This window comes from Aethalodelphis obliquidens, unplaced genomic scaffold (genome assembly GCF_003676395.1).
Source record: "Aethalodelphis obliquidens isolate GAN/ISIS:26980383/991018 unplaced genomic scaffold, ASM367639v1 scaffold51, whole genome shotgun sequence".
NCBI lineage: Eukaryota > Metazoa > Chordata > Mammalia > Artiodactyla > Delphinidae > Aethalodelphis > Aethalodelphis obliquidens.
Genome location: NW_020837995.1, coordinates 12244378 through 12266179, shown reverse-complemented (window position 1 = coordinate 12266179; position 21802 = coordinate 12244378). Strand labels below are relative to the sequence as shown.

The following is a 21802-nucleotide window of genomic DNA, read 5'->3' as shown; positions in this document are numbered from 1 at the left end:
TCTGTGGGTCTACCCTCTACCCTCTCTAAGGCATTTGCCAGCCCTTTTGACAGTGGGGAGCTCAGAGGAGGGGAGATTTGGGGGAAGGGGTTTTAGGATGCCAGCATCTGTGCTCCCACTTCATCCTTAGGCTCACAGTCCCCTAAACACACACACACACACACACACACACACACACACACACACACAAACACAATTTTTCTGCTCCAGTTTTTTTATTTTTTTTCTTATTTTGGAAGAAGAGGTGTCACTTTGCCCCAAAGCAATAATAGCTCTCCTACTTCCCAACCTCTAGTCCCCACACAGTGCCTTGCATTTCTCCAGGCTGAGAGCTTCCGGGCCTGGGAGTCCCTGAACCCGCATGAGGTGACTAACCATGGCCACCTGGACCAAGCTTGGGAGGTGCGAATGGGGAGACGGCTGAGGGAGCCAGAAACAGGAAAGCTAGAGGTGAGGTATGGGGCCAAACCTCTGCTCAGCTGGGCAGTGGGCAGAGGCCCTGGGCAGGAGGCCTAGAAGTTCTCATGATGGTAGGAGAAATGAATCCCGTCCTGCCTGTTGATGAGCTGACAGGCCTTTTCCACATTCTTGGTCATGCCATGGGGGTCACAGCTAAACACCCCGATCTTCTGGACCTGTTGGAGGAAGAAGTGAAGGCTAGCTCAGTGTTCAGAGGGAGGGCTAGCTCCATGTTCATGTTAAAGACCAGCAAGAGTCCTTGGTGAGGACCATTCCGTGTTCCTGATGAAGGTTTGCTTTGTACCATGCATGGTGAGGGCTGCCTCAATGTTTATAAAACTAACTCAATTTTGGTAGACTTGCTCTCTGTGCGTCCAGCCTTTACCGTTTTCCAACGCATTTGCTCGCTTCAGGTGCAAGATCAGTGTTTCCAATAGGGGCCAGGTTAATCAATGTCCAAGTTGAGGACAGTTTAGTGTCTCATTGAGGGCTAGCCCAGTTTTTATCAGAGTGTGGCTAGCATAGTGTTCGTGGTGAAGGTTAGCTTGGTGTCCAGGGTGAGGGCTGGAGAGCATTAGTGGTAAGGATAATTCTGAGTCTGTGGTGAGGACCAGCCCAACCACCAAGCCTTTCCTTCTGGACAAGACATCACGGCTTCAGAGGTGGCAAGTCGCTGCTGCCTGATTCCTCCCTTTGCCCCTCAGGGTGACCCACACCTCTCCCCTTCCATTCCATTACCCCACCAATATCCCTGGGGGTGGATTCTCCTTCCCCTATGGAGCAGGTTTGGGAGCTTTGCTCAGACCCCAAACAAAGGTGAAGAAAACCTGAATATGGGGTGGGACTGACCTTTGGGTGGACCTCCTGCAGAGAGTCGAAGAAGGGTTCGAAGGGGGGTCAAAGTGGGTGATGGAGCGCAAGCCCGTTAACAGACTCCGGTTCAGCACCTTCTGGAAGTGCCGCTCACAGATGTACTGGGGGAGGGAGTAGAGGAGGAAGGTCACAGCCAGGCAGAGCCAGGGTCAGCTCCTAGTCCAAATGGTGGTCCACCCACCTGCCTTGGCCATCCTTACCCTCAACCCACATCACTGAGCTGCTCTGCCTGGCCGGCCCTGATGTACCAGCATGGTGGACCTGAGGTCAAACTTCTCAGCCAGCTGGGTGATGTAGATGTGCACAGACACCAGGTCCTGGTGGTCATTCTCCTCCACCCCCCAGATGATGTCAGCCAGCCACTCAAACTGCCGCTGGGTCCGTGTCACCCAGATGAAGTAGATCTGGGGACAGGGCTAGAGCTTGGGACCCAGCTCATCTCAGGTTCCCTACACCCCAGGAATCATCACACCAATAGAAGTCTTCTGGTCTCTAGCAGCTTGTGCCTCTCCCCAGATAGCCTGGGGAGGTGGAAATGTATGGGGCCACAGGGCCATGCTCTGAGGCAGAAGATGGTGTTGCCCCAGGGCACAGAGCAGTGGAAGTGAGCAATAGCCTGGGGCCATGAGAAAGGAGTCTGTCAAGTGAGCTGAAGGTCTGCTGGGGTGGGAAGCAGCTTTCTCTTGCCGAGCCTGACCTTCCACTCCCTCCAGTGGGCCCTTCTCAGGCTGCTAGGCTCCCAACCTACAGGCTGCCCAGAGGCAGAGGGTCCCGCTAAGGGGTATGTCACAGAACAGCCTCTGGAAAGACCCAGCTGGCTGCCTGGAGTGGATGGGCATGGGCTCAAAGAGAGACCAGGGGAATGGAAGCTGCCCCGGGGGGTACCCACCTCCAGCTTCTGATGGGGAGAAACGGGGCTGTGTGAGTTAAGAGGCAGAGACAGAGCTGGTACAGACAGAGGGGCAGGGGAGCTGTCACCCTCTGAGTGCTGACAGCATACAGGCTGGGCCTCTGCCCACTGCATTCCTGTGGCCCTGACTCACCTGCCAGGCCCAGAGAGACAAGCAGGGGCCTGCCACCAGGGCCAGGGTGAGGCGAAGGGGCCTGGTGTGGAGGGGCCTCAGGGCCTGGGCTGTGCTCCTAGAGCCATCCAGGCCCGCCAGCCCTGCCTTGCTGCCTCCCCTCCTCTTCCTCTTGAGAGCAGAGCCAGTCTCACTTGTGCCCCACCCCAAGTATGCCCTTCCCTCTCCCGACCGGACCGGACAGTGCTTCAAGTGCTGGCTTCCTCTCCAACGCTGCCTGGAGGGACTCTCAGAAGCACATCCTACGTGGGGCACCCCCTAACTGAGGGAAGAGCCTGGAAGGCATCAGCAAAACAACTCTGTCCCTTAGGGTCCAGGAATACCCCAAGTCCCTTGGGGTCAGGCCAACTCAGCCTTTCCCAGACCAGGGAGGCCAAGGACAGAGGCAGGAGACAGGTTCAGATGGACACGGTGATAGGGAGCAGGGGGCCAGGGGCTGGTGGGAGGAGGGGACACTGACCTTCCTACAGAACACTTGGCAGCTGACCGATGACTTGGTCTTTGAGGATGGAGGCAAAGGGGGTGACCCCAATGCCCCCTCCCACCAGCACGGACACCTCAAACTTACGCCACTCCTGGTGGCCCTCTCCAAATGGTCCATCGAGGCACAGCTGCAGGGAGGGGAGTGTGTTTGAGTTAAGTTCGGCTACCACCATAGTTCTGAAGCAAGAAATGGGAGGCAGGAAAATGCAGGTAGGTGTATGGAGTGGGGAGTAGTGGGGGGCTTGTAGCATCATCTGGAAGAATCGGTCTCTGGATAGGGGAAGGGAGGAACGCAGTGGGGAGTCTGGGGCAGCAGGACCGAGGCCTGCTAAGGGACTGTGGGAGCATGTGGTGCATCCGGCCTGGGTCTGGGCACCTTTGGATGTTTGGCACAGCTGTCACCCGTCGGGGGTGAGTAGATCTCCCTGAGGCGGGTGGTCCAGGGCCCTGCTGCTCGGATGTGCAGGCTAAGCGTGTCCTCGTGGGGCGCAGAAGTCAGGGTGAAAGGGTGGCACTCTGTGGTCCCCAGAGCCAGGCAGGCGATCCGCACCCACTGTCCTGACTTGTACTCAAAGCCTTGGGGCCGCTGGAACTCGAGGCGGGTCACTCCTGAGGAGGGAAGGTGGGTGGGAGGTGGCTGTCCTGAACCCAGCAACAATGTGACCCCTAGAGAGTTCCCCAACCTGCAGCCTCAGCTCTGCTTTTGGAATATGACAGAGGAGGCCTCCCGCGATCAGAGATCATTACTCCCCTCAGGCCACGTCTACCCTGAGGGGGTGCTGGGCAGCACTGGGGTTGGTGGTCAGCCTGGCCTGGGCTCCTCCTCTCTCTGTTGTGAGAGAGGCTCAGGTCCCCTGGCAAAGAGCCTCTCTTACCAGCTCCCTCATCCCTACCACCTCAAGGACCCTGCTAACTCCACTGGGCCAGGCCAGGAGATTTCAAGGTCCAGGCTCTGCCCCTGGCCTGTCAGCTTCCTCAGTACCACCAGCCTGCTCCCCTGACAGCCTCTATGTTGGCACCTGAAGGCAGGAGCTCCGCCCTCACCACACTGATCTCCACCTTCTTTCCGGCTCAGGCTCACCAGCTTGTCCCCCATGTAGGTAAGTACTGGGACCAGGCAGAAGATGTGGAAACGGGGCAGCTGGATCAGAGGGAAGCTGCCATGGATGATGAGCTGGATAGAGCAAAGAGTATAGCTGAGATCCAAGCCACACTCACAACAGGGTCTGACCCCTGCATCCCTTCCCAATTGGCCCATCCAATTCTCACCTCACCAGGTGCCATGTTCCTTCCAGGCTCCAAAACTTAACCTCTCCCAACCCATCCTCCAAAGCATTTATGTTAATGAGACTATTTGCATCTTCCTGACACCATCCTAGACCAAGCCACCTGCATTCATGCGGTAGCCTCCTACTTGGTCTTCCACTGGGTTGCCCCACTGTGATCCATTCTCTCCAAGACAGCCAGTGTGACATTTTAAAGTTTGTTTTATCACGTCATTCCCAGCTCAAAAGGCCTTAGATGATTTCCCATTGCACCACAAGGCCTTGCAATGTTCTGACCTCTACCTGCCAGCATTTCCCCCTCCCTGTTCTTCAAACACGGCAAGTCCTTTCTGCTTCAGGACTTTGCACCTGCTGCTCCCTCTGCTGGGAATGCCTTTCCCCTACTTCTTCCCATCCATCTCACTTTTCAGGTCTCAGCAGAAATGCCACCTCCTCAGGCCTTCACCCAGCCCTCTCTATCCCTTCTCCCTGTTAACTCCCTTCAGAGCATTGTCGTCATCCACGATACTTGTGCTCCTTCATCCATGGACATGTTTACTGTTGTTCTCCCCACTGGACTAGAGGAGTAGGGACTGTGTCCATTTCATTTGCCATGACACTCTCAGCTCCAATCAGTTTCTGCCTGGCACATGGTAGGTGCTCAGTAATTACTGAGTTAATGGAAGGAGTTTCCCCAATTTACCCTGTCCCTTTGGAGACTAAGAACACCTAACCAGTCCTCCTTTTCCATGAAATAACTGACAGGTATTGTCCAGCTCCAGTCCTTTCCCCAACAAGCTGGTCTAATGTGGTCAAACACGACTTGCCCCCTTCTTCCCACTTGCTTGGTCCTGAGTATGGTCAGCCTGGCTCCCGCCTCCACGTCTTCTCAGGACCTGCTCACAGAGGGCTCACAAGTGACCAAACCCCAAGGTCTCCCTTCAGACTGCATTCGCTCCCGTGCTTGGCAGCCTGTGGCCCTAGTGACCACCCCCGCCTTGCCACTTCTGCAACAGTGCTCTACTGGTTCTCCCTCTTTCCCTCTCTGGCTGTTTACTTTCTATCTCCTGCACTGGCTCTGCTCCTTCTCCCACCCCCAATCCTGTGTGTTGCCCAAGTCTGATTTCCTCACCCTCTGCTCTTCTCTTTCTATGATCTCCCACCTGGCGCAGCCTCTCAGCTGAGCCACAGCCCTTCAGCTGCAGCTGCAGCCTGCACAGGTCCACCATGTCCTGCCACCACCTACTGCCCTGTTGGCCACTCATAGCCAGGCCCATCTCCTCTGTGCCCCGAATATTCCACCATCATTCCCACCTCTGCACCACTGTTCGTGCCTTTCTCCTTCTTCTTCTTTTTTTTTTTTTTTTTGGCCCAACCAGGGATTGAACCTCGACCCTCGGCAGTGAAAGCACAGAGTCCTAACCACTGGACCTCCAGGGAAGTCCCTCATGCCCTTCCTTCCACCTGGAATGCTCTTCAGTTTCCACTCTGCCCTGTCAAACCTTAGCTTATCTCTCCTTAAGCTTAGCACAAGTTCCACCTTCTCCCCAAAGTCTTCTCTAACCAGTTTGGCCCAAACGAAACTCCCTTCAATGAGCTCTTCTAACTGACTGACTGGAACACTCAGCTCAGCAATTAATCCTGTATTATCTGTTCATTTTGATCATTTCACATGCATGGCACTTATCTCTGCAGCAAATCCTCAGTTCCTGAGGGCAGAGCTTAGAGTCTCCCCCTCCTCTGCTGGGCCTAGCACAGAGCAAGTATATACTAGACCCTTAACACATAACAGTTAAAGTGAACTCTGGTTCCTCATTCAGCTCTCCATTCCTCCAGCTGAGTGTTACCCTATTCTTGAAACTTTCTCCACAGAGCTAACTCAAACCTCCTTGGGCTCTTCTCTCAATTGGCTCCAGTTTTCCCAAGTTCCTCTTTCATTAAGGAGCCCACGCCCACCCCCAAGGCTTTCTGAGAATCCAACCAGGCTGAGAACAATGTCAAGGTGACTTCATACTCCTTTGTTTATACATCTTGCTTGGTGTTGGCTCTACCTTTAAACCACAAAGCTGCTGCAGGGTCATGGTTGACTGAGGAGCCTGGGGAACAGCCTGCCAGCTCAGTTTCTGCTGTGCTAACTCCACCCTCTACAGCCTGGATCAGGAGCCTGGACACCCTTCCCCAGGGTCTGCTCCACACTGGGGTCGTTTACTTGTAACTTCTCTTTCTGCCAGAGGTCAAGTGGCCATACCTGAGATAAACAGGAAGGCAGCAGGTGCTTTGGCTCTGATCTCCCCCCAGATGAGATGCTCCCAAGCTGCAGGGGCTAGGACTTCCCAGCAGAGTGGCCTGCACCTTTCTGAGCTGCTAACTTCCCTTCTGGATCCCCCAGTGATCCCCACAGCTGGGGATAAATCAGAAACCGGTCTTGGTCTCAGGGTACCAGGCTGGCCACTCTTCTGGGTCTCCCATCTAGTTCAAAAAAGCTGCTTTATCACCAGAAACAAGACCATCATTTCCACCCCTAACAGAAACAGTAACCCAGATGCTAGGGCTCTACCCATTATCAGGAACGTTGGGAGGGAGGCATAAATTAGCCACAATTTCCAGAGAAACTAACGTCATCGGTTCTAGGAAACATCCTAAGCCCAGGCTGGATAGTCATCTTCAGAACCATGAAGTGCTGAGCAGGTTGGAAGCAGACCCGCCTACCTACCAGTGAAGACAGACTGCACCCCAGCACCAGCCTGACCCAGGCAATGATGACCTTTCTCCCTTGTCTCAGGACAAAGGAGACCCCTGTGTGCAGTTCTGCCTGGAGCCAGGTGATAGGGCAGCCATCTGGGCTCTGCACTTCTTGAATGCTGGCAGCCAAGCTATCATCAATGGGGACATCAGAGCATTGGGACTTGGTTTAACTCCTCAGCAAGGCCCTCAGGGTGCCCTTCGGGGAAATGCCTGTGTCTGTGAGAAAGGCAGGCCAAGTAGAGCCATGACATAGGGGCACAGATCAGAGTCATCTCTGGAAATAGCCAGCTGAAGCAGCTGAGGACAAAGCCAGGGAAAGGTGAAAAGGGAACAGGAGAGAAGAAGGGAGGGAATGTGAAGGAAGGGAGGCAGGGGCCCAGGTTAAGAAGGAAAGGGGAGAGGTGGAGTCTTAAAAATCCATTTTATCAACAGTCCAATGGAGACATTTTGAGCAAGTTCATTAACTTTACAGGTGGCATTTAGCTAGCTGGATGGATGTAGCTAACCCCCCAGAAAACAGGATCAGAACAAAAGTGGCAGAACCTATTTAAGGTAAGTTTCTCTTTAAGAAGGTGACGCTCCCTTGAATGCAGACAGTCCACCCAAGAACCCAAACCACCACCCAAAGGTAGGGAAAGACTGACTGGGCAGAAATGATGTGGGGTGTCTGGAAGGAATGCAGATCAGCCAGGTAAGGCTGCTACTACAAATCCCATGCCAGGGAGTCAGTCTTCCAAGTGCCGCATATTGGGTCAGCCTACCTGAGAGCCCCATACTATATAAGCTCCACCTTTTGAGAGAGATATGGAGAAGTGAAGAGGATACTTGAAATAACTAAGGGGATGGAGAACTGATGTCTCAGGCATCACTGCCTCCCTGGGAACATCTGCCCAGACTCCGCTGGCCTGGTTCACAGCAAAAAGCCCTCACCAGCACGTAGAGCAGGATGTAGAGGTGGTGGGTCAGCCAGAAGCCCCGGAAGCTGCGGCGCTGGAAGTGGTGGGAGGCGAAGATGTACATGACGGCGAGAACCAGGAGCAGCATGACCCCCGTGAGACCTGCAAATGAACATGGGGTGAAGGGCAGAGGCGCAGGGCCTCACAGAGGGGGCTGTTCTGAGGCTGCCAGGGTCCCCTCTCCACTCCACAGCTCCAGGCAGGGGGCAGAAAGCCCAGCATCCTTCCCTCTTCCTCTCTCCGACACCACTGATCACAGGTACCTTTCATCTCAACAGATCCTACTTGTCCTTCGCGGACCTTGTCATGATGGTTATTTTTCAAGCACCTGTGTCATTACTTGTTTTACGTCTGTCACTTTCTTGACTCTCAGGTCCACAAGAACAGGGACCAGGCTAGGCTAGTTCACCACTGCACCTGAGTGCCTAGTGCTGGGCCTGGCACACCATGGGCCTTATGGACATGTGTGCTGAATGAATGAATGTACAGGGCAGCTGCTCTGAGCCCTCTGTGGAACTCTGGACATCGTAGGCCCTGCCATCAGGGAGTCGAGGCTTGGCCAGCATTCCAGCTGCACTGTACCTGGCAGCCACAGCACCAAGCATGAGCACTGGCACTGTTAGTGAGCGAGTGGGACCACACTGTCGCTGCTCATCACCAGAGCCCCCATGGATCTGGCCCAGACCTGGTGGGAGACCCCTCCTCTCAAAGGGGATCCCAGGCTAGGGGTGCACAGGAGGGCAATACTGGAGCCATTCCAGATAACGGCCCCTCAAGTGATCAAGGAGAGAGGCAGAAGTGAAGAAGATTAGAGCCCTGTAGTGTGGAAAAGCAGAGGTTAAGAAGGGATCTAGCCAAAGCCTGTAAAGTCCTGAATGGAGAGAAGGGCATAAACGCGGCCTGATCCAGTAAACCCCAGTGTGCAGGAGTTAGCAAGCATTCCCTGAAGTTCAAAGCCGATCGTTTTAGGATTTAAAGAAAAATGAAAAACAACACGCTGTGTTTCACAGAAAGGAGTGTAGAAAATGTCTTACCCCAAGGAGGGAACAGAGTGAAAATATAAATAGCTTCAAGAAGCATTTGAATAGATTCACAGCTAATAGCTCTAAAATGGGTGATTATGGGGAGTTAGGAATATGCCCCTAAACAGCTCTTGTCAAGACAGACTACAGAATGGAGGGGGAGAAGGGGAGGGGGCGTCCACCAGGCTCCACAAAGAGCCTGGTCCCTCCCGCATGCAGCTGGGGCATAGCATTCCTCAAAGTCACTGTCACGGTAGCTGTGTGTGTCGGGGGTGGAGGGGTGCACTCCCATTCCTCAGAGGGAGGGACTAGTTCAGAACCAGGGCAGAAGCCCAGCTAAGCTCCTGAGAGAAGGCCTGGAATGCAGTCTCCTACTGCCCAGGAGAGCGCTCGGGGCAAGGGCAGAGCCTGGCTCACCGTGAAGGCTATGAGGGCTGAGTGAGAGCGACTGGGCTGCCTGTGGCAGACAGAACCCAGAGCCTGGAACTCAGAGGCAGGCCCAGAAATTCACGGAGCAGAGAGGGCTCTCACCTGGCATGGTCTGGAAGAACCACCAGTAACACTTCTGGGGGAACTCAGACCTGAGGGTTAGGGAAAGCAAGGACGGATCCTGTGAGGAGATGTCTGGGACCTTCAGAAAGGATCCTCCAGAGGAAGCACCCCACACCAGTCACCAGTCTCCCTTTCTGTGACTTGGGATTGGGGACTCAGGCTGGTCATTGTCCTGTAACTTGGAGGGTGACACACTCCTCTGAACCAAGAGAATTTCTGCAAAGAATTCCACCCCCTTCACCCCGGAGCCAGGCCACACACATGCACACACACACACATATACACACTCACTCACCCGTTGTCATGGAAGAGGCCAGGTAAGAGGCAGGAAAGGATGTGAGCGGGCTGATGGAGAAGAGGTAGACATTCACCACACGGCCTGCACTGTGTTAAGGCTAAGGAAGACCAGACAGGGTGGGGTTGAGCCTGGGACCAGCCCACTGGGGGTGCTCAACCCATTCAGCCCAAGCTCTAGGACTCCAGCCAGCCAGAGTTGGGGGCCTGAAAAAGGACCCTAGGGATCTGGACTTCTATTCTTTAATAAACCTCCTGTTCCTCCCCTGCCCCATATACACACCATCCATGAAAATAGCCACATGCGTCTGAAATTATACCATTAGAAGTTCATTCCTTTGGTTTCTCTCATAGAATTACGTGTTTTTGTTTGTTTGGCTCACCAAGAGGCTTGTGGCATCTTAGTTCCCCGACTAGGGATAGAACCCGGGGCCCTGGCAGTGAGAGCATCCAGTCCTAACCACTGGACCACCAGGGAAGTCCAAAGTTAAAGATTTGCTACCTTTGGCATAGCTGGTGATTCCTATCTACCTACTGATTTTATAAAAGGTTACAAGTCTCATGTACATATCACTTCTTTATAGCCTTTCAATTCTCCACTTTCCAACAATGTTATAAAATAGTAAGGGCAAACACAATAAAATAGGCACCCACTTGTAGAAACAATGCTGTGCCAAGATGTTAAGGCAGCCAAAACTGGTCTGTTGGCTGGCAGGCAATGCCATTTGTCCAGCAGGTAGCTCAGGGTATGACAGCTGACTCCTCAAAAGCAGCTCGAATGTTGGTGCATGAAAGTATAGCTTGTTCCTGAGTCAAGGACCTTCTAAACCCATTTAGGGAGTTGTTGGGAAGAGTAAATGAGATGAACCCTATTAAGTGCTTGGCATGCAACAAATGCTCAATAAACATTCGCTGGATCTGCACAGTCACAGAGTCTAAAGCCTAATCCTGCTGGTCTGGTAACCTCCAGCCTGGTGTGTGATACTGGGAAAAGCGACCTGTGTGAGCCCTGCCCCTCTCACAAGGTGCTTGTCTCTGATGCATGTGTTTCGCCGCCCATCTTCCGTGTCTCAAGCCAGTGTGCCCTGGACCTCCCACCCTGCCCTCTGGGTCCTGACCCCTCCTCACAGTGCCATCACTCCGGAAGAGTGCGGGGTTGACGTCCTGCCATCTGGTAACTGGAGGCAGGCCCAGTGTTGCCCTGGCCTTTGTGTAAGAGGGCAGGCCCAGATCCCGGCCTGGCTGCAGGCAACTGGCCAGGTGGTCTGTGCGGAAAAACTTCAGTGGCCCAGGCAAGAAATCGGGATGAGATACCAAGTCTGAGGGAGCTCCTCTGGCCCATGCCCCAGGCTCCAATCAGCCCCAGGGGGACCTAAGCCATACAGAGGGAGCCATGGTCAGCAGGTCAGAAGCTCTCTTAGCAGCGAGAGAGTGTAGGCTCCCAGCCCTGGGCACCCCTCCCTGCCCAACTCTGGAGCTCCAGCTGAACTTCTTCCCGGGGGCCAGGCATACACAGCCTGCAGGGACAGCCTCAGCCTCACCTCATGCATCCTCAACCACCACATGGTCCTCTCACTCAGCGATCTGGGAGGCCATGCCCAGCAGCGGGTCCACATCTTCAGCTCTTTGTAGGTTTGTGTGCTTTGGGGGTAGGGAGAAGAGGGGGGCATGGCTAATGAGGCCAGCGGTTCGGCAGCCAGGCTCCCTCAACCCCACAGTTCATGTCCTGGGCCCACCCAGTCCTGCTATTTGCTCCCAAACTGCGGGGCCATTGCTTCTCTACAGGTTGATTCCCCACTCAGGGTGCGCAATGTCCCCATCCAAAGCTCATGCTGCTAGGACACAGGTCTCCACAAGCACAAGGAACCGAAAACTTTGCTTCTATTTTAGGAAACTCGACGGTATGGTTGACAAAGGCACTAGATCTAGGTCTTGGTCCTTGCTCGGTTAGTAACCAGCTGTGTGACAGGACCTCTCTGAACTCAGTGTCCTGCCCTTAATAAAAAGGCCCTTAGGGATTAATAAATAAAATAATAAACAGGTATTAGCAGACACTGAGGTCTCTTTCAGCTCAGCTCCATGACTCTGATTCTATGCTTGCCTCTTCCCTCTTTCCTCCCACCGCCTTCCCCCTTTATGAACACTCTACACAAAGTATCTGATTTTGCTTTAAATTAATGGTCAATGGTCTTTACCCATACTGGCCTGGACAGATGATGCCTGGTAATCTCAGAATTCCTTTCTCCACCTTGCCCTCCCCATATGTTCACATTCACACACTGCCCTGGTGTGTCTAACTGGGAAGTTTCCTTGGGGGCTGGGATGGCTGGGGTACTCCATTGCCTACAGGGGACCCAGAGTTGTCAAGGGAGAAGAAAAACCTGGAAGGAAGTGATAGATGTAGAGCCACATCTGCACAGGCCCCTGCTGTGCCTCACACAGCCCTGAGGTGGGCATGGAGGACTGACGTTTGACGGTGTATAGCTACCTGGTCATCTCAGACAGTTGGTAGGGGAGATGGCTGGGGTGCCCCAGGCTGCTTCCTCTACCCCAGCCCATCCCAGCTGGCTGCCTCAGTCCTACTGCCCCCCTTCACCACACACCCTCAGACACAAACACACACACACCACAACACACACACACCCACATATGTGCCCCCAGCCCTGACCTCTCAGCTCCAGTAGCTATTGCAGACCCGGAGAGCTCTGGAGACACTTGAGTTCCTATTGATGACCCCCTGGAAGTGGCAGCTGGCATTTCTGAAATGCAAGGAGGTTAGTGGTGACCGAGGCTATGAAGCCCCAATGTCAGGCATCAGCTCTAGTCTCCAAGGCTAGAGCCAAGGGTCCAGGCTATTGCTTCCTTGAGGTGGTGTGTGGTCAGGGTAGGTCCTGAACAACCTGAATTTTTGGAAGCAATAAAAAATAAAAGTAAAGAAAACATCAGACCAAACGTCTAAAAGTGTATCCCTTATTTCACCATGTTTCATTCTCTCTCTCTTCTTCTCTCTCTCAATAGAGAAAGAGACAGAGACAGATAAACTGTCAACTGAAAGAAAAAATGCACAACATAAGAGTTGTGAGTTTCAATTTTATTCAGGAAACTTACTGAGGACTATAGGCCAGAAAACAGCCTCTTAGTAGCTCTGAGGGGACTGCTCCAAACAGGGAGGGGGAGAACCCAGTACATATAGGATTTGGGCTAGGGAATGGGTGCAGTCAAACATACATTTCTGTAAAAGGTTACTGCTAGTCACAAGGATCAGGTACCTCAGTAAATGGTTTTTGTGTTTTTCTGTGTATGGGAAGGTGCAACAATCTGGGTCCATTAAAATTTTTTCCTGAGATATCTCTAACTATCTAAGGGGTTTGTTTTCCCAAAGCACTGAGTGTCTTATCCTGTTTTTTGTCCCGAATTCCTTTTCAGGGTGTACTGTTAGAAGGCGACTGCAGTGGCTAATGACCTGATCCTTGTAGAGCTGGATGGTGGGCAACATTCTTTATATATCTTTTTATATATGTAAATTAAAACATTTAAAAAAGGATTAGTATTCGTTCTTTTGAAATTACTTGTCTATGTATAACTCAATTACTACGATTTCTTGTCCATCATAAGCCATATCCAGAAATTGGTCCGGAGTAAAAATAATCTAATCCATGAACTGTTTTAACTTATAACGCAATTGTAAAAAAAATAGACTGCATGCTTTATTTTATATACTTTTAATTTAATAGGTATATTTTTAAGTTTATTTTTCATTATTTTGGAGTCAATACTTTTCTTCAGCTCTCACACATTTTTATTGTAATTCCCTCCAAAGGCTTATAAGCCCCACTTCCTGTCCTTATAGCTAAAAATATCCCCAGTGTAGTGTCAACACCTGCGGGCTTTGTGACTCACCCTCTGAACCTCAGTTAGCCCGTCTTTAATTGGAGGATTAATATCTAAACCAGCTGCAGAAAAATGGACATTAAGGTGCTCAAAAACCACAATGATGTATCTTTTTAAACAACTGTTGTTCTTCCTTCCCTCCATATTCACTGTTCCCTGGGGAATGGGCACAATTCTGATTGATAAGCCTGTCCTGAGGTCTCCTGAGGCAGATTTTTCTCAATATACACCTCCACCCCTCCAAACACACAAACATCTGAGCCCCTCCCTCACCTCATGTAGACGCCAGGGGGCACCATGGTGGAGAAGAACTGCTCAGAGGCCGCCAGGAACTCCGGAGAGATGCTGGCGTCCAGGAAAGGGCGGTACTCTGTCCACAGGGGTAAGAAGAGAAATAGGCTCTTTACCCTCACACACTCGTCACACGAACCCACTTGTCTTCTTTGTCCTATGGATCCTGACCCCCTCCCCCTCCCCCAACCCCCCCCTCAGCCCAGGTGTTCCCCAAACTCCCTCACCTGTGTAATTCGGCGGTGCTTGCTGCAGGAAGCTGGGCAGCCACTCATACATCGCGATGTTCTGAGGGTCAAGAGAGGGGGAAATGGGAGGCCAGCGCTGGAGCAGCAAGGCCAGGAAGGATCTGAGCTCAAGGAAGGCTTAGGTGTGAGACGAGGACCAGGCAGGGCAGTCACGGGAGAGACACTCAAACAGGAGAGGGGAGGAGGTTCCCGTTGCCCACGAGGAACGAGGGCCGGGGGGAGGGGCAGCTAAATAACAATCACGAGAAAACCTCTGGTATAACTAGCGCTTTGCCTCCTTATCACTCTCAGGTGCTTTCCCTAGACGGTAGCTGCCTGGGGAGGGGTGTTTCTGGGTGGGCTTGTCCAAGGATGGAGGGCTCTGCGGGGCAGCGGAGTCTCCCAGGGACAAGGACGTGGGGGCAGGGCCGCGCGACCGACCTGGTAGGTGGCGATGACCCTCTTGCGCGCGTGCTGGAACAGCTCCTCGTCGCCCCAGAGCGGGTGCTGGCGGACCAGCTTCTGGGCCCACAGGTTGTGGTAGCGGAACCAGAGCAGGCCCAGCGCCTGCAGGAAGGGCTCGCGGTTCCCTCGCTCCGCCCCGAAGGCTGCCCGCGCGGTGGGGACACAGGGGAGGAGTTGAGCGCGGGTGGGCCCGAGGGGGGCGCACCTCGCCGGCCCCAAGCCCGCGCCTCCGCCGCCTCACGGTACAGCCCCCGGGGCCCGCGCCGTCCCGTGGCGGGGTCGGGCGCAGTCCACATGCGCAGCGGGTCCTGCGCGTTCCGGGGGAAGGCGGGGTCGGGCCCCGACGCCAGCTGCCCACCGGAGAAGCTGCGCAGCTCGTCGCTCCAGGAGTGCGAGGAGCTATAGATGGCGCTGCCGTCCAGCCAGCCCGTCGCCTCGTGGGTCTGTGGGGACAGCAGGAGGCTGAGCCGGGGGTCGGGTGGCCGAGGCGGCTCAGGGCGGGCGAAGGCCGGGCGGCCGTTGCGGGTGGTGGGAGCCTCTCCACAGCTGCCTCAGGTCCCGCCCCACCCCACCCCCCCAGCCGCCTGCCCCGCCCACCAGGTCCCGGGGGTTGCTGGGGCTGTGTCCGGTCTCGGGGTCCCAGCGGCTCCTCTGGAAGGGCAGCACCACGTCCCCGCTCTGGTCGCGATCGAACACGGGGTCTCCGGGCGGGATGTGGATGTTGAGGAACTCGGCTGGGCAGCCAGGCTTTTCCACGCTCACCAGGTCCGAGAGCACGTGGTAGCCTGCCCGCAATGGCGGAAGGCGTGGGAGGGCCAGCTGAGGGCCGCTGAGCAGTCTATCTAGACCCCCCACCCGCTTCCCCTGAAGCTTCAAAAGACTCAGAAGCCATTAAGGTCAAGTGTAAGCCTGGACCTCCCCACCCCTTCCCAAGCCTTCATCCAAACTGTTTTCGTTGTAAGTTTGGTCTTCTCCTTGGTAACTGGGAGGTGCCCAGTGAATGTGCCTAAGCAGTAGGGCTGGCAGCACCGGCTCCAAAATGCAGCTGGGAGCAGGCTGCCCAAAGGGCCTGCCAGACTCAGTGGGACACTGGACACTGGATAGCAAGTGTGGGCACCATGGATGGCCAGCAGGAGCTGAGCATTCCTGCTGGGAGCCAACAACCCACAGTCACTGCAGTCAGGCCCACCTGGCACCCCCATTTTGCTGGCCCACCCCCCAGCCCTCTTACCAGAATCAGAACCCTGCCCTGAACCTGTCCTAGGAGCCACAGGGGCAGAGTGAGAACAGAGTCCCCCCAAGAGTACCTACCAGATTATTTCCATGCTCCTCTAACCCTACTCCCATCAACAACTCAAGGTGACGCAGATTTATGCCTCCCCCAAGCAGACGTTCTCCCCCTGCTCCGACCCCTACCCCACCCCATTGCCTCCTCTTCCATCTCTCACCCCCTCTCTCAGACCCTCCATCACTCTCTCCCTTCATTCCCTGACTCCCCGCCTCAGACACAGAGGTGTCCAGCTGACCCCACTGGCTTCCCTTCCCCAGAGGTTGAGGCTCTCGTGGAAGAACACTCCCAGCACTGTGCGGTTTCGCAGGGAGGCCTGCCCTGCGGGGCCCCTCATGGCTGTGTTGCTAAGTGCCCGGGGGTTGGGCAAATGAGGCTCTCGGAAGGGCTGGTACACACCAACTGCATAGCTGGCTGGGATGAGGCGCTGCAGCCGGGAGCCTAGAGTAGGAGGGGTAGGGGCAAGGATGAATCCCCAGGGGGCTCCCTGACCTCTCTGCCAGGCTCCCTTCCACACCACAGATCCTAAAACCTTAGGAATGGGTGAGCCTTTGCTGGTACCTGCCAGCCCTTGCCCCTTAGCGGTGGCTACCTCCCTGACCCTGGGGCTCCATCTCCACTTGGCTCTCACCTACCTTTGCTGCCCCATCTGTGCTCCATGAGGTTGTTGTACCACCCATCAAATCGCTGCACCTCCCATGAAATGGGGTTCTGAGCTCCTGTGTGAGAACAGAGGGAAGGGGTAGCTGAGCAAATCAGTGCATGAGAGGACAGGCCAGCAGCAGAAAGTGGATACCCAGCACAGTGCAGGAGGTAGGGTACGGAGGGAGTTTACCCAGGGTATGTCCAAACTCAAGCCCAGTCTTTAAGCTGCTCACTGGACAACTATGGCAGGGAGCACTAAAGTGGTGTAGCCAGTGTGTGCTGATAAATGGCCTCAGAGAGGAAGAGGAGGGTGAAAGAGAACAGTGGCGGTGGCGCAAGGGATGTAGGAGCCTTCTACTGCCCTCACACCCCAACTCCCTGGGGGACAGGACAGAAACTGTTCCCAGCCCTAAAACATCATACAGTGCAAGAGTCAGCCACTCTTCCACCCAGTGAAGGACATGTCATTCTGTGACTCACCCCTGGGCAGGGGAAATATGGAGAGGGGCTTGGCTCTCTCTCGTTGAGCCGCTCTCAGAGCAAGGGTATGGGCCATGGGGCTGTGGCTTTGGGGCCTATTGTTACCCCTATCTTTTCCCCAGTTTCTTGGGTGAGATCAGGGACTGACTGGTCATGTGGATAACCTTGCTGCCTCCTCTTCTGGGGCATCATGTTCCCCATATGATTCCTCTATTGACCCTATTTTATTCTCCAAAAACTAGGGTCTAGGAGGAAGCACTCAGCTGTTGAGGAAAGAACTCAGGCAGTGGGGGCAGAAGGAAGGGTCTAGAATCAGAAGTGGAGCAAGGATCCTTCTGGTCAGTAGATCAGATGACCAGCCAGAGTCCTTTCCCCAAACTAGGAGGCTACAGGGCTTAAGCTCCCTGTCTGCTCACCTCAGAGAACAGAGAAAAGAAAAGGACTCTCATCAGCCAGAGAGAGACCCATTCCTCCAGTTGTCTCTCCACTCAGACCAAGGACAGGATCTCAGAGCTACTTTCCTGCCCCATGCCCTGGGAGCACGCACGTCAGCACACATCATACATACACTCGCCAGGGGGTCTGAGAAGGTAGATGACTCAGGCCCTGATGTTTGAGCAAAGAACTCAACTAAGGATCCAGGACATGGGGCAGGAACTAGGGCAGCCACATACATGTGGTCTCTAAAATAAGATGAACCGGTGGCAGAACAAGGAGGCCGCCTCTTGGGTAGGGTATGGGGGAGAATACCTCTGGGAATAAGAGTTAAGAGCTGGGGAAAAAAAGGAAAATCCAAGGCCAAGGCAAGGAGAGGACTGGGAGGAAAGGGAACGTGAGAAGCTTTGGCAAGGGAGAAACTGCACGGGCTGCCTCACCATGCTATCGCCTCCAGCCAAGACCAATCACGCCACAGATTCTCTCTGCTTTCTCCTGGTGCATCCCCCACCCCTGATGATCAGAGACTTGCTCTTTTAACCTAATTTGTGGCACCTTACGCTCACTTTTCTCCTCAGAGACCCAGACTACAGAGAATGGCCTCAGATTCTAATAAGAGACTGTCTAAAGCTGAAGTAACAAACGTTTATGGATATATATTTTTTTCATTTTTATTTTTTTGCCATGCCATCAGTTCCCCGACCAGGGATTGAATTCAGGCCACGGCAGTGAAAGCCCAGAATTCTAACCACTAGGCCACCAGGAAACTCCCGGATCTTATTGATTTTTGTTTTTGTTTTTATCACATTGTGTTAAAACACTGGCGACTTCCCTTTAGCTTTGGGTCCAGTCCGATACCAAGATCCTTTATTGTTTTGTGTATCTGATCAGTCTTTTCCTCTATGGGGTGTCAGGGGTCCTTACTGCGTGAAGAAAGAGGGAAGACAGAAGAGAGAGAAAAGGCCCCCAGTTTGTAAGGAATAAAACAGGAAGTGCTGACACAGCAGATGAAGGCTCCCTAATTCTGTGTATTTGGGGAAATTTTTCATTCCATTATCCATTCATCTAGTCAAGAAGCTTGAAATGAGCACCTACCATGTGCAGCGTGCTGGTTTAGCTAGGGACTAGGGATACAGAGGTGAATATGACACAGCTTCTGTCCTTGGAGGACCCCAGAGGATGCTGGGTTCCTCTGCTCCTAGCTGTGCTTCTCCTCCAATCTGTACTCACCCATGGGCACCCATGGCCCAATCAGGAGTGTCCATGCCAGAGCCAAGCGGAAGCCCATGATGAAAATGTTAATAGGGCTCAGTTGTTAGAACACCCTAAAATGGAGACCCTAGAAAAAAGACAAAGGACAGAGAGAATGAGCTCCAGCAGTTCAGGAGAGTCAGGGCCTCTTGAGGCCCCTATGAATCAAGGCCTGGGGCTGGGCTAAGACCAGAGTGTGTAGCAAATGGCAGGAGACTGACTCTCTCCCAAGAATCTTTCATTCACTCAACAAACACTTGATAAGCACCCACTACATAGTGGGCACTGACCTAGGCACTGGAGATTAAGTGATAAACAAAGCAGACAGAAATCTCTGCTTTCCTGGACTTTACTTTCTCAGATTAATTGGAAACCTTGCTTTGACTCAGCTTCCTACCGTGTGTGTGTGTGTGTGTGTGTGTGTGTGTGTGTGTGTGTGTGTGTGTGTTCCTTGGACAGAGTCTTGCTTGGGGGCCAGAGCACTGGGTTGAGGCCAGGATACTGTGCGGCTGACAGTCCACTAGTGTGATCTTAGGCAGGTCACTTATCTGCTCTGGACCTTGGTTTCCTCTTCTGGCTATGTGAGTACACATGCCTGAACTGCCTACCTCCTAGCCTGGTTGCCAGAATCAAATGTGAGAATGAGGTTGAATTCCAAGCAAGAAAAGTGACAGATGTTATGTAAATGTGATATAGAGAGGGTAGGCTGGAGCTTGGCTTCTCTGGGCAGACTCAGGAAGGATGCAGCCCCCGGTGCTTATGTGTTTGGGGCTGGCTTTCTGCTCTCTCTCCCAGGCCAACAAATCACCTAGGGATGACAGGAAAACAGAGGCAGCAGGGGACTCAGGCTGGGACTCCTGAGTGGCGCAAGGAGTGCCTAAGGCCAGTGAAGACCTCCTAAAGGCAATATGGAGAAGGGGGTGGGGTGGGGCTGGGGAACTGTCTAGCAGAGGAAGGTAGGAGCTCAGGGAAAGCCTCATCCCTAGCCAAACCCTCAGGGCTCCTGGACAGGTTGTCGTCTAGTCACAGAGGAGGGAACCCAGAGGATGATCTCCTCCCCGACTTGACATCTCCCATTAAACAAATGAAAAAAATGTAGGCCCAGCATAATTCAAAAGCTCAGCATTCCACTCACTCCACCCCAGTGAAGGGCTTTGGATGGTTAAAGGCAAAAGGCTGCACATGCTGAAGTGGCCACAGTGGTTCTTCCCTGATCCAGGATGTCTTGCCCCTTCCCCCCACCACTATGTCTTCAGGAGTCTGGGCCCCAGCCAGGTGTACCACTCAACCAGTAAAAGCATGCGGTGAGCTTTCAGGCCAGGCTGTGGGGAGAAACTGAAGGGGAAGGTGGACATGCTTCATAACCACTGCTTTTGGGTGGGTAGCCACAACCATTTATGCAGCATCGCTGGTTCCGTAACTTCCCAACAGCCTTGAAAAGAAAGCACAGCCTCATGACAAGGCAGTGAAGCCCCCGGGGCTGTGGTAGAACCAGGAGGGAACACAGGTTGCCTGGTTCTTTCCCCACATGGCTGCTTTCCAGGCCCAAAGCCCTAGTGTCGTGACCCTGGGCTAGGGAAAAGATGAGTCAGCTCCATAGGTGGTCCAACGTGGTCCCAAGGGAGGGCTGAAGGGGAAAGCCTGGACTCTAAATGCCCAGAGTTCCCTTTTTGGCATGATGTGCTGGAACCAGGAGGAGCTCCAGAGAGAGCCCCTAGGCCCAGGCAAACTAGGCCACCCAACATTCCCAGTTCCCAAAGAATCCAGTCTCTCCAAACAGTCTTTGAGGGGGGTGGGGGCGGAGGATAGGACCTCACAGGCTCATTTTAGCCTCAGGTTAAGAACGGAGGCGCAGGGGGGCCAAAGCTAGAATTCCCCTTCCCTCAAAAACGTGGCGGCGCTGGGGCACACGCCACCGCAGTCACCTTCCCCGGAGCGCCCGGGCCCGCGGGCGGGGGATGCCCTCCTGGGTCTGACCTGCGGCCGCGGCGTCTCTCGAGCGCGGACGGCGGATTGTCTCCCGCCGGGCTCACAGCTGGGCCCGCGACTTGCGCTCGGGTCCGTCTCCCTCTCCAGCTCTGCGCCGGGGCTGCCGGGGCTGGGGGGTGAAGAAGGGACCACACGTCCCAGTTCTCAGGCGGGGCGAGGCGGGGCGGGGCGGGGCGGGGTGGAGCGGAAAAAAGCGGGCGCGCCGGGAACCTCCGAGGGGGCTCCGAGGGGACCCAGGAGCGCAAGGTGAGACCGCACGGGTTCGCAAGGCTCAGATGGGGTAGATGTCCAGTCCGTGGCGAGGCTCGGCTAATGCGGCCGAGTGAACGGCGAAAAGGGCAAGTCCGCCTCTACCGGTCTGCTGGGGCTGGGGAGAGGGCAGAAGAGGGGGAGAGGGTGCGAGGAGACGGGGGAGGCGTCCCCCAAATCCTCTCCACGCGGGCGGATCTGGGCTCTAAGACCAAGAGGATCGGTCAGCGCCTGCAGACCAGGCCACGCGTTCGAGCAAGGCATCCGTCCTAAGACCCTTTAAGAGTCCGTGGTAACACCCACCCCCCGGAGGTCCTCGTGAGATCTCGGGGGTCTCACCGCCCTCGAGCGCCTCCCGCGCCCTGCCGGACCCCGGATTGCATCGCTAGGTTTGTACTAGAACTGCCCTGGGTTGTGGGCAAGGGGCGAGGAGAAGCAGGGGTCCGAGGGATGGCTGCGTAGGACATGGTTCTCGTGCACCCGTCCTTTTTCTATCCCAGGCTGGGTGGGCGCGGGCGCAGCGCCTCAGAGCCGCGGGTGCGGTCTGAGTAGGTTGAGGCTATTTGGAGTGGGGGGCTGGGGGAAGGGCGGGAAAGCATCCCGGACCTGGTTTGTCTGGTCATAGTCTAGTACTTAAGTGAGTTAGAAGAGTGGGGGGTGGAAGAGAGCCCCGCCAGGAGAAAGGGCGTGCGCTTTGGGCGACAGAACGTCCAGACCTAGTTCCTTCTCTATCCCATCCCTGGGGGCGCTGCGTGTGAGGTTCCACCACGAGGAGGAGAGCTGCGCGTGCTGCGAGGCACGCAGTGTTTAGAAGAGGCGAAGGTAGGAAACAGCGGTCCGGGTTTGAGTGGCGGGGATGC

General features: G+C 54.5%; 1 protein-coding gene and 1 long non-coding RNA gene across 2 annotated transcripts; both read right to left on the bottom strand.

The window, feature by feature from the left end:
- Positions 1-202: 202 nt before the first annotated feature.
- Positions 203-14901, bottom strand: LOC113607904 (dual oxidase 1-like). The gene is given in 12 exon segments (XM_027083645.1): positions 203-635; positions 1309-1358; positions 1361-1433; positions 1581-1736; positions 2875-2911; positions 2913-3025; positions 3274-3506; positions 7838-7965; positions 13896-13992; positions 14141-14201; positions 14582-14748; positions 14811-14901. Coding segments are annotated over 12 exon segments (1329 nt in total). The 3' UTR covers positions 203-512.
- A 489-nt stretch (positions 14902-15390) lies between these two features.
- Positions 15391-20822, bottom strand: LOC113608123 (uncharacterized). Its single transcript, XR_003428218.1, has 3 exons — positions 20682-20822; positions 18684-18792; positions 15391-16612 (listed from the first exon to the last, which is right to left on the bottom strand). It is a non-coding gene; the product is annotated as an uncharacterized LOC113608123 (long non-coding RNA).
- Between the last annotated feature and the right edge of the window lie 980 nt (positions 20823-21802).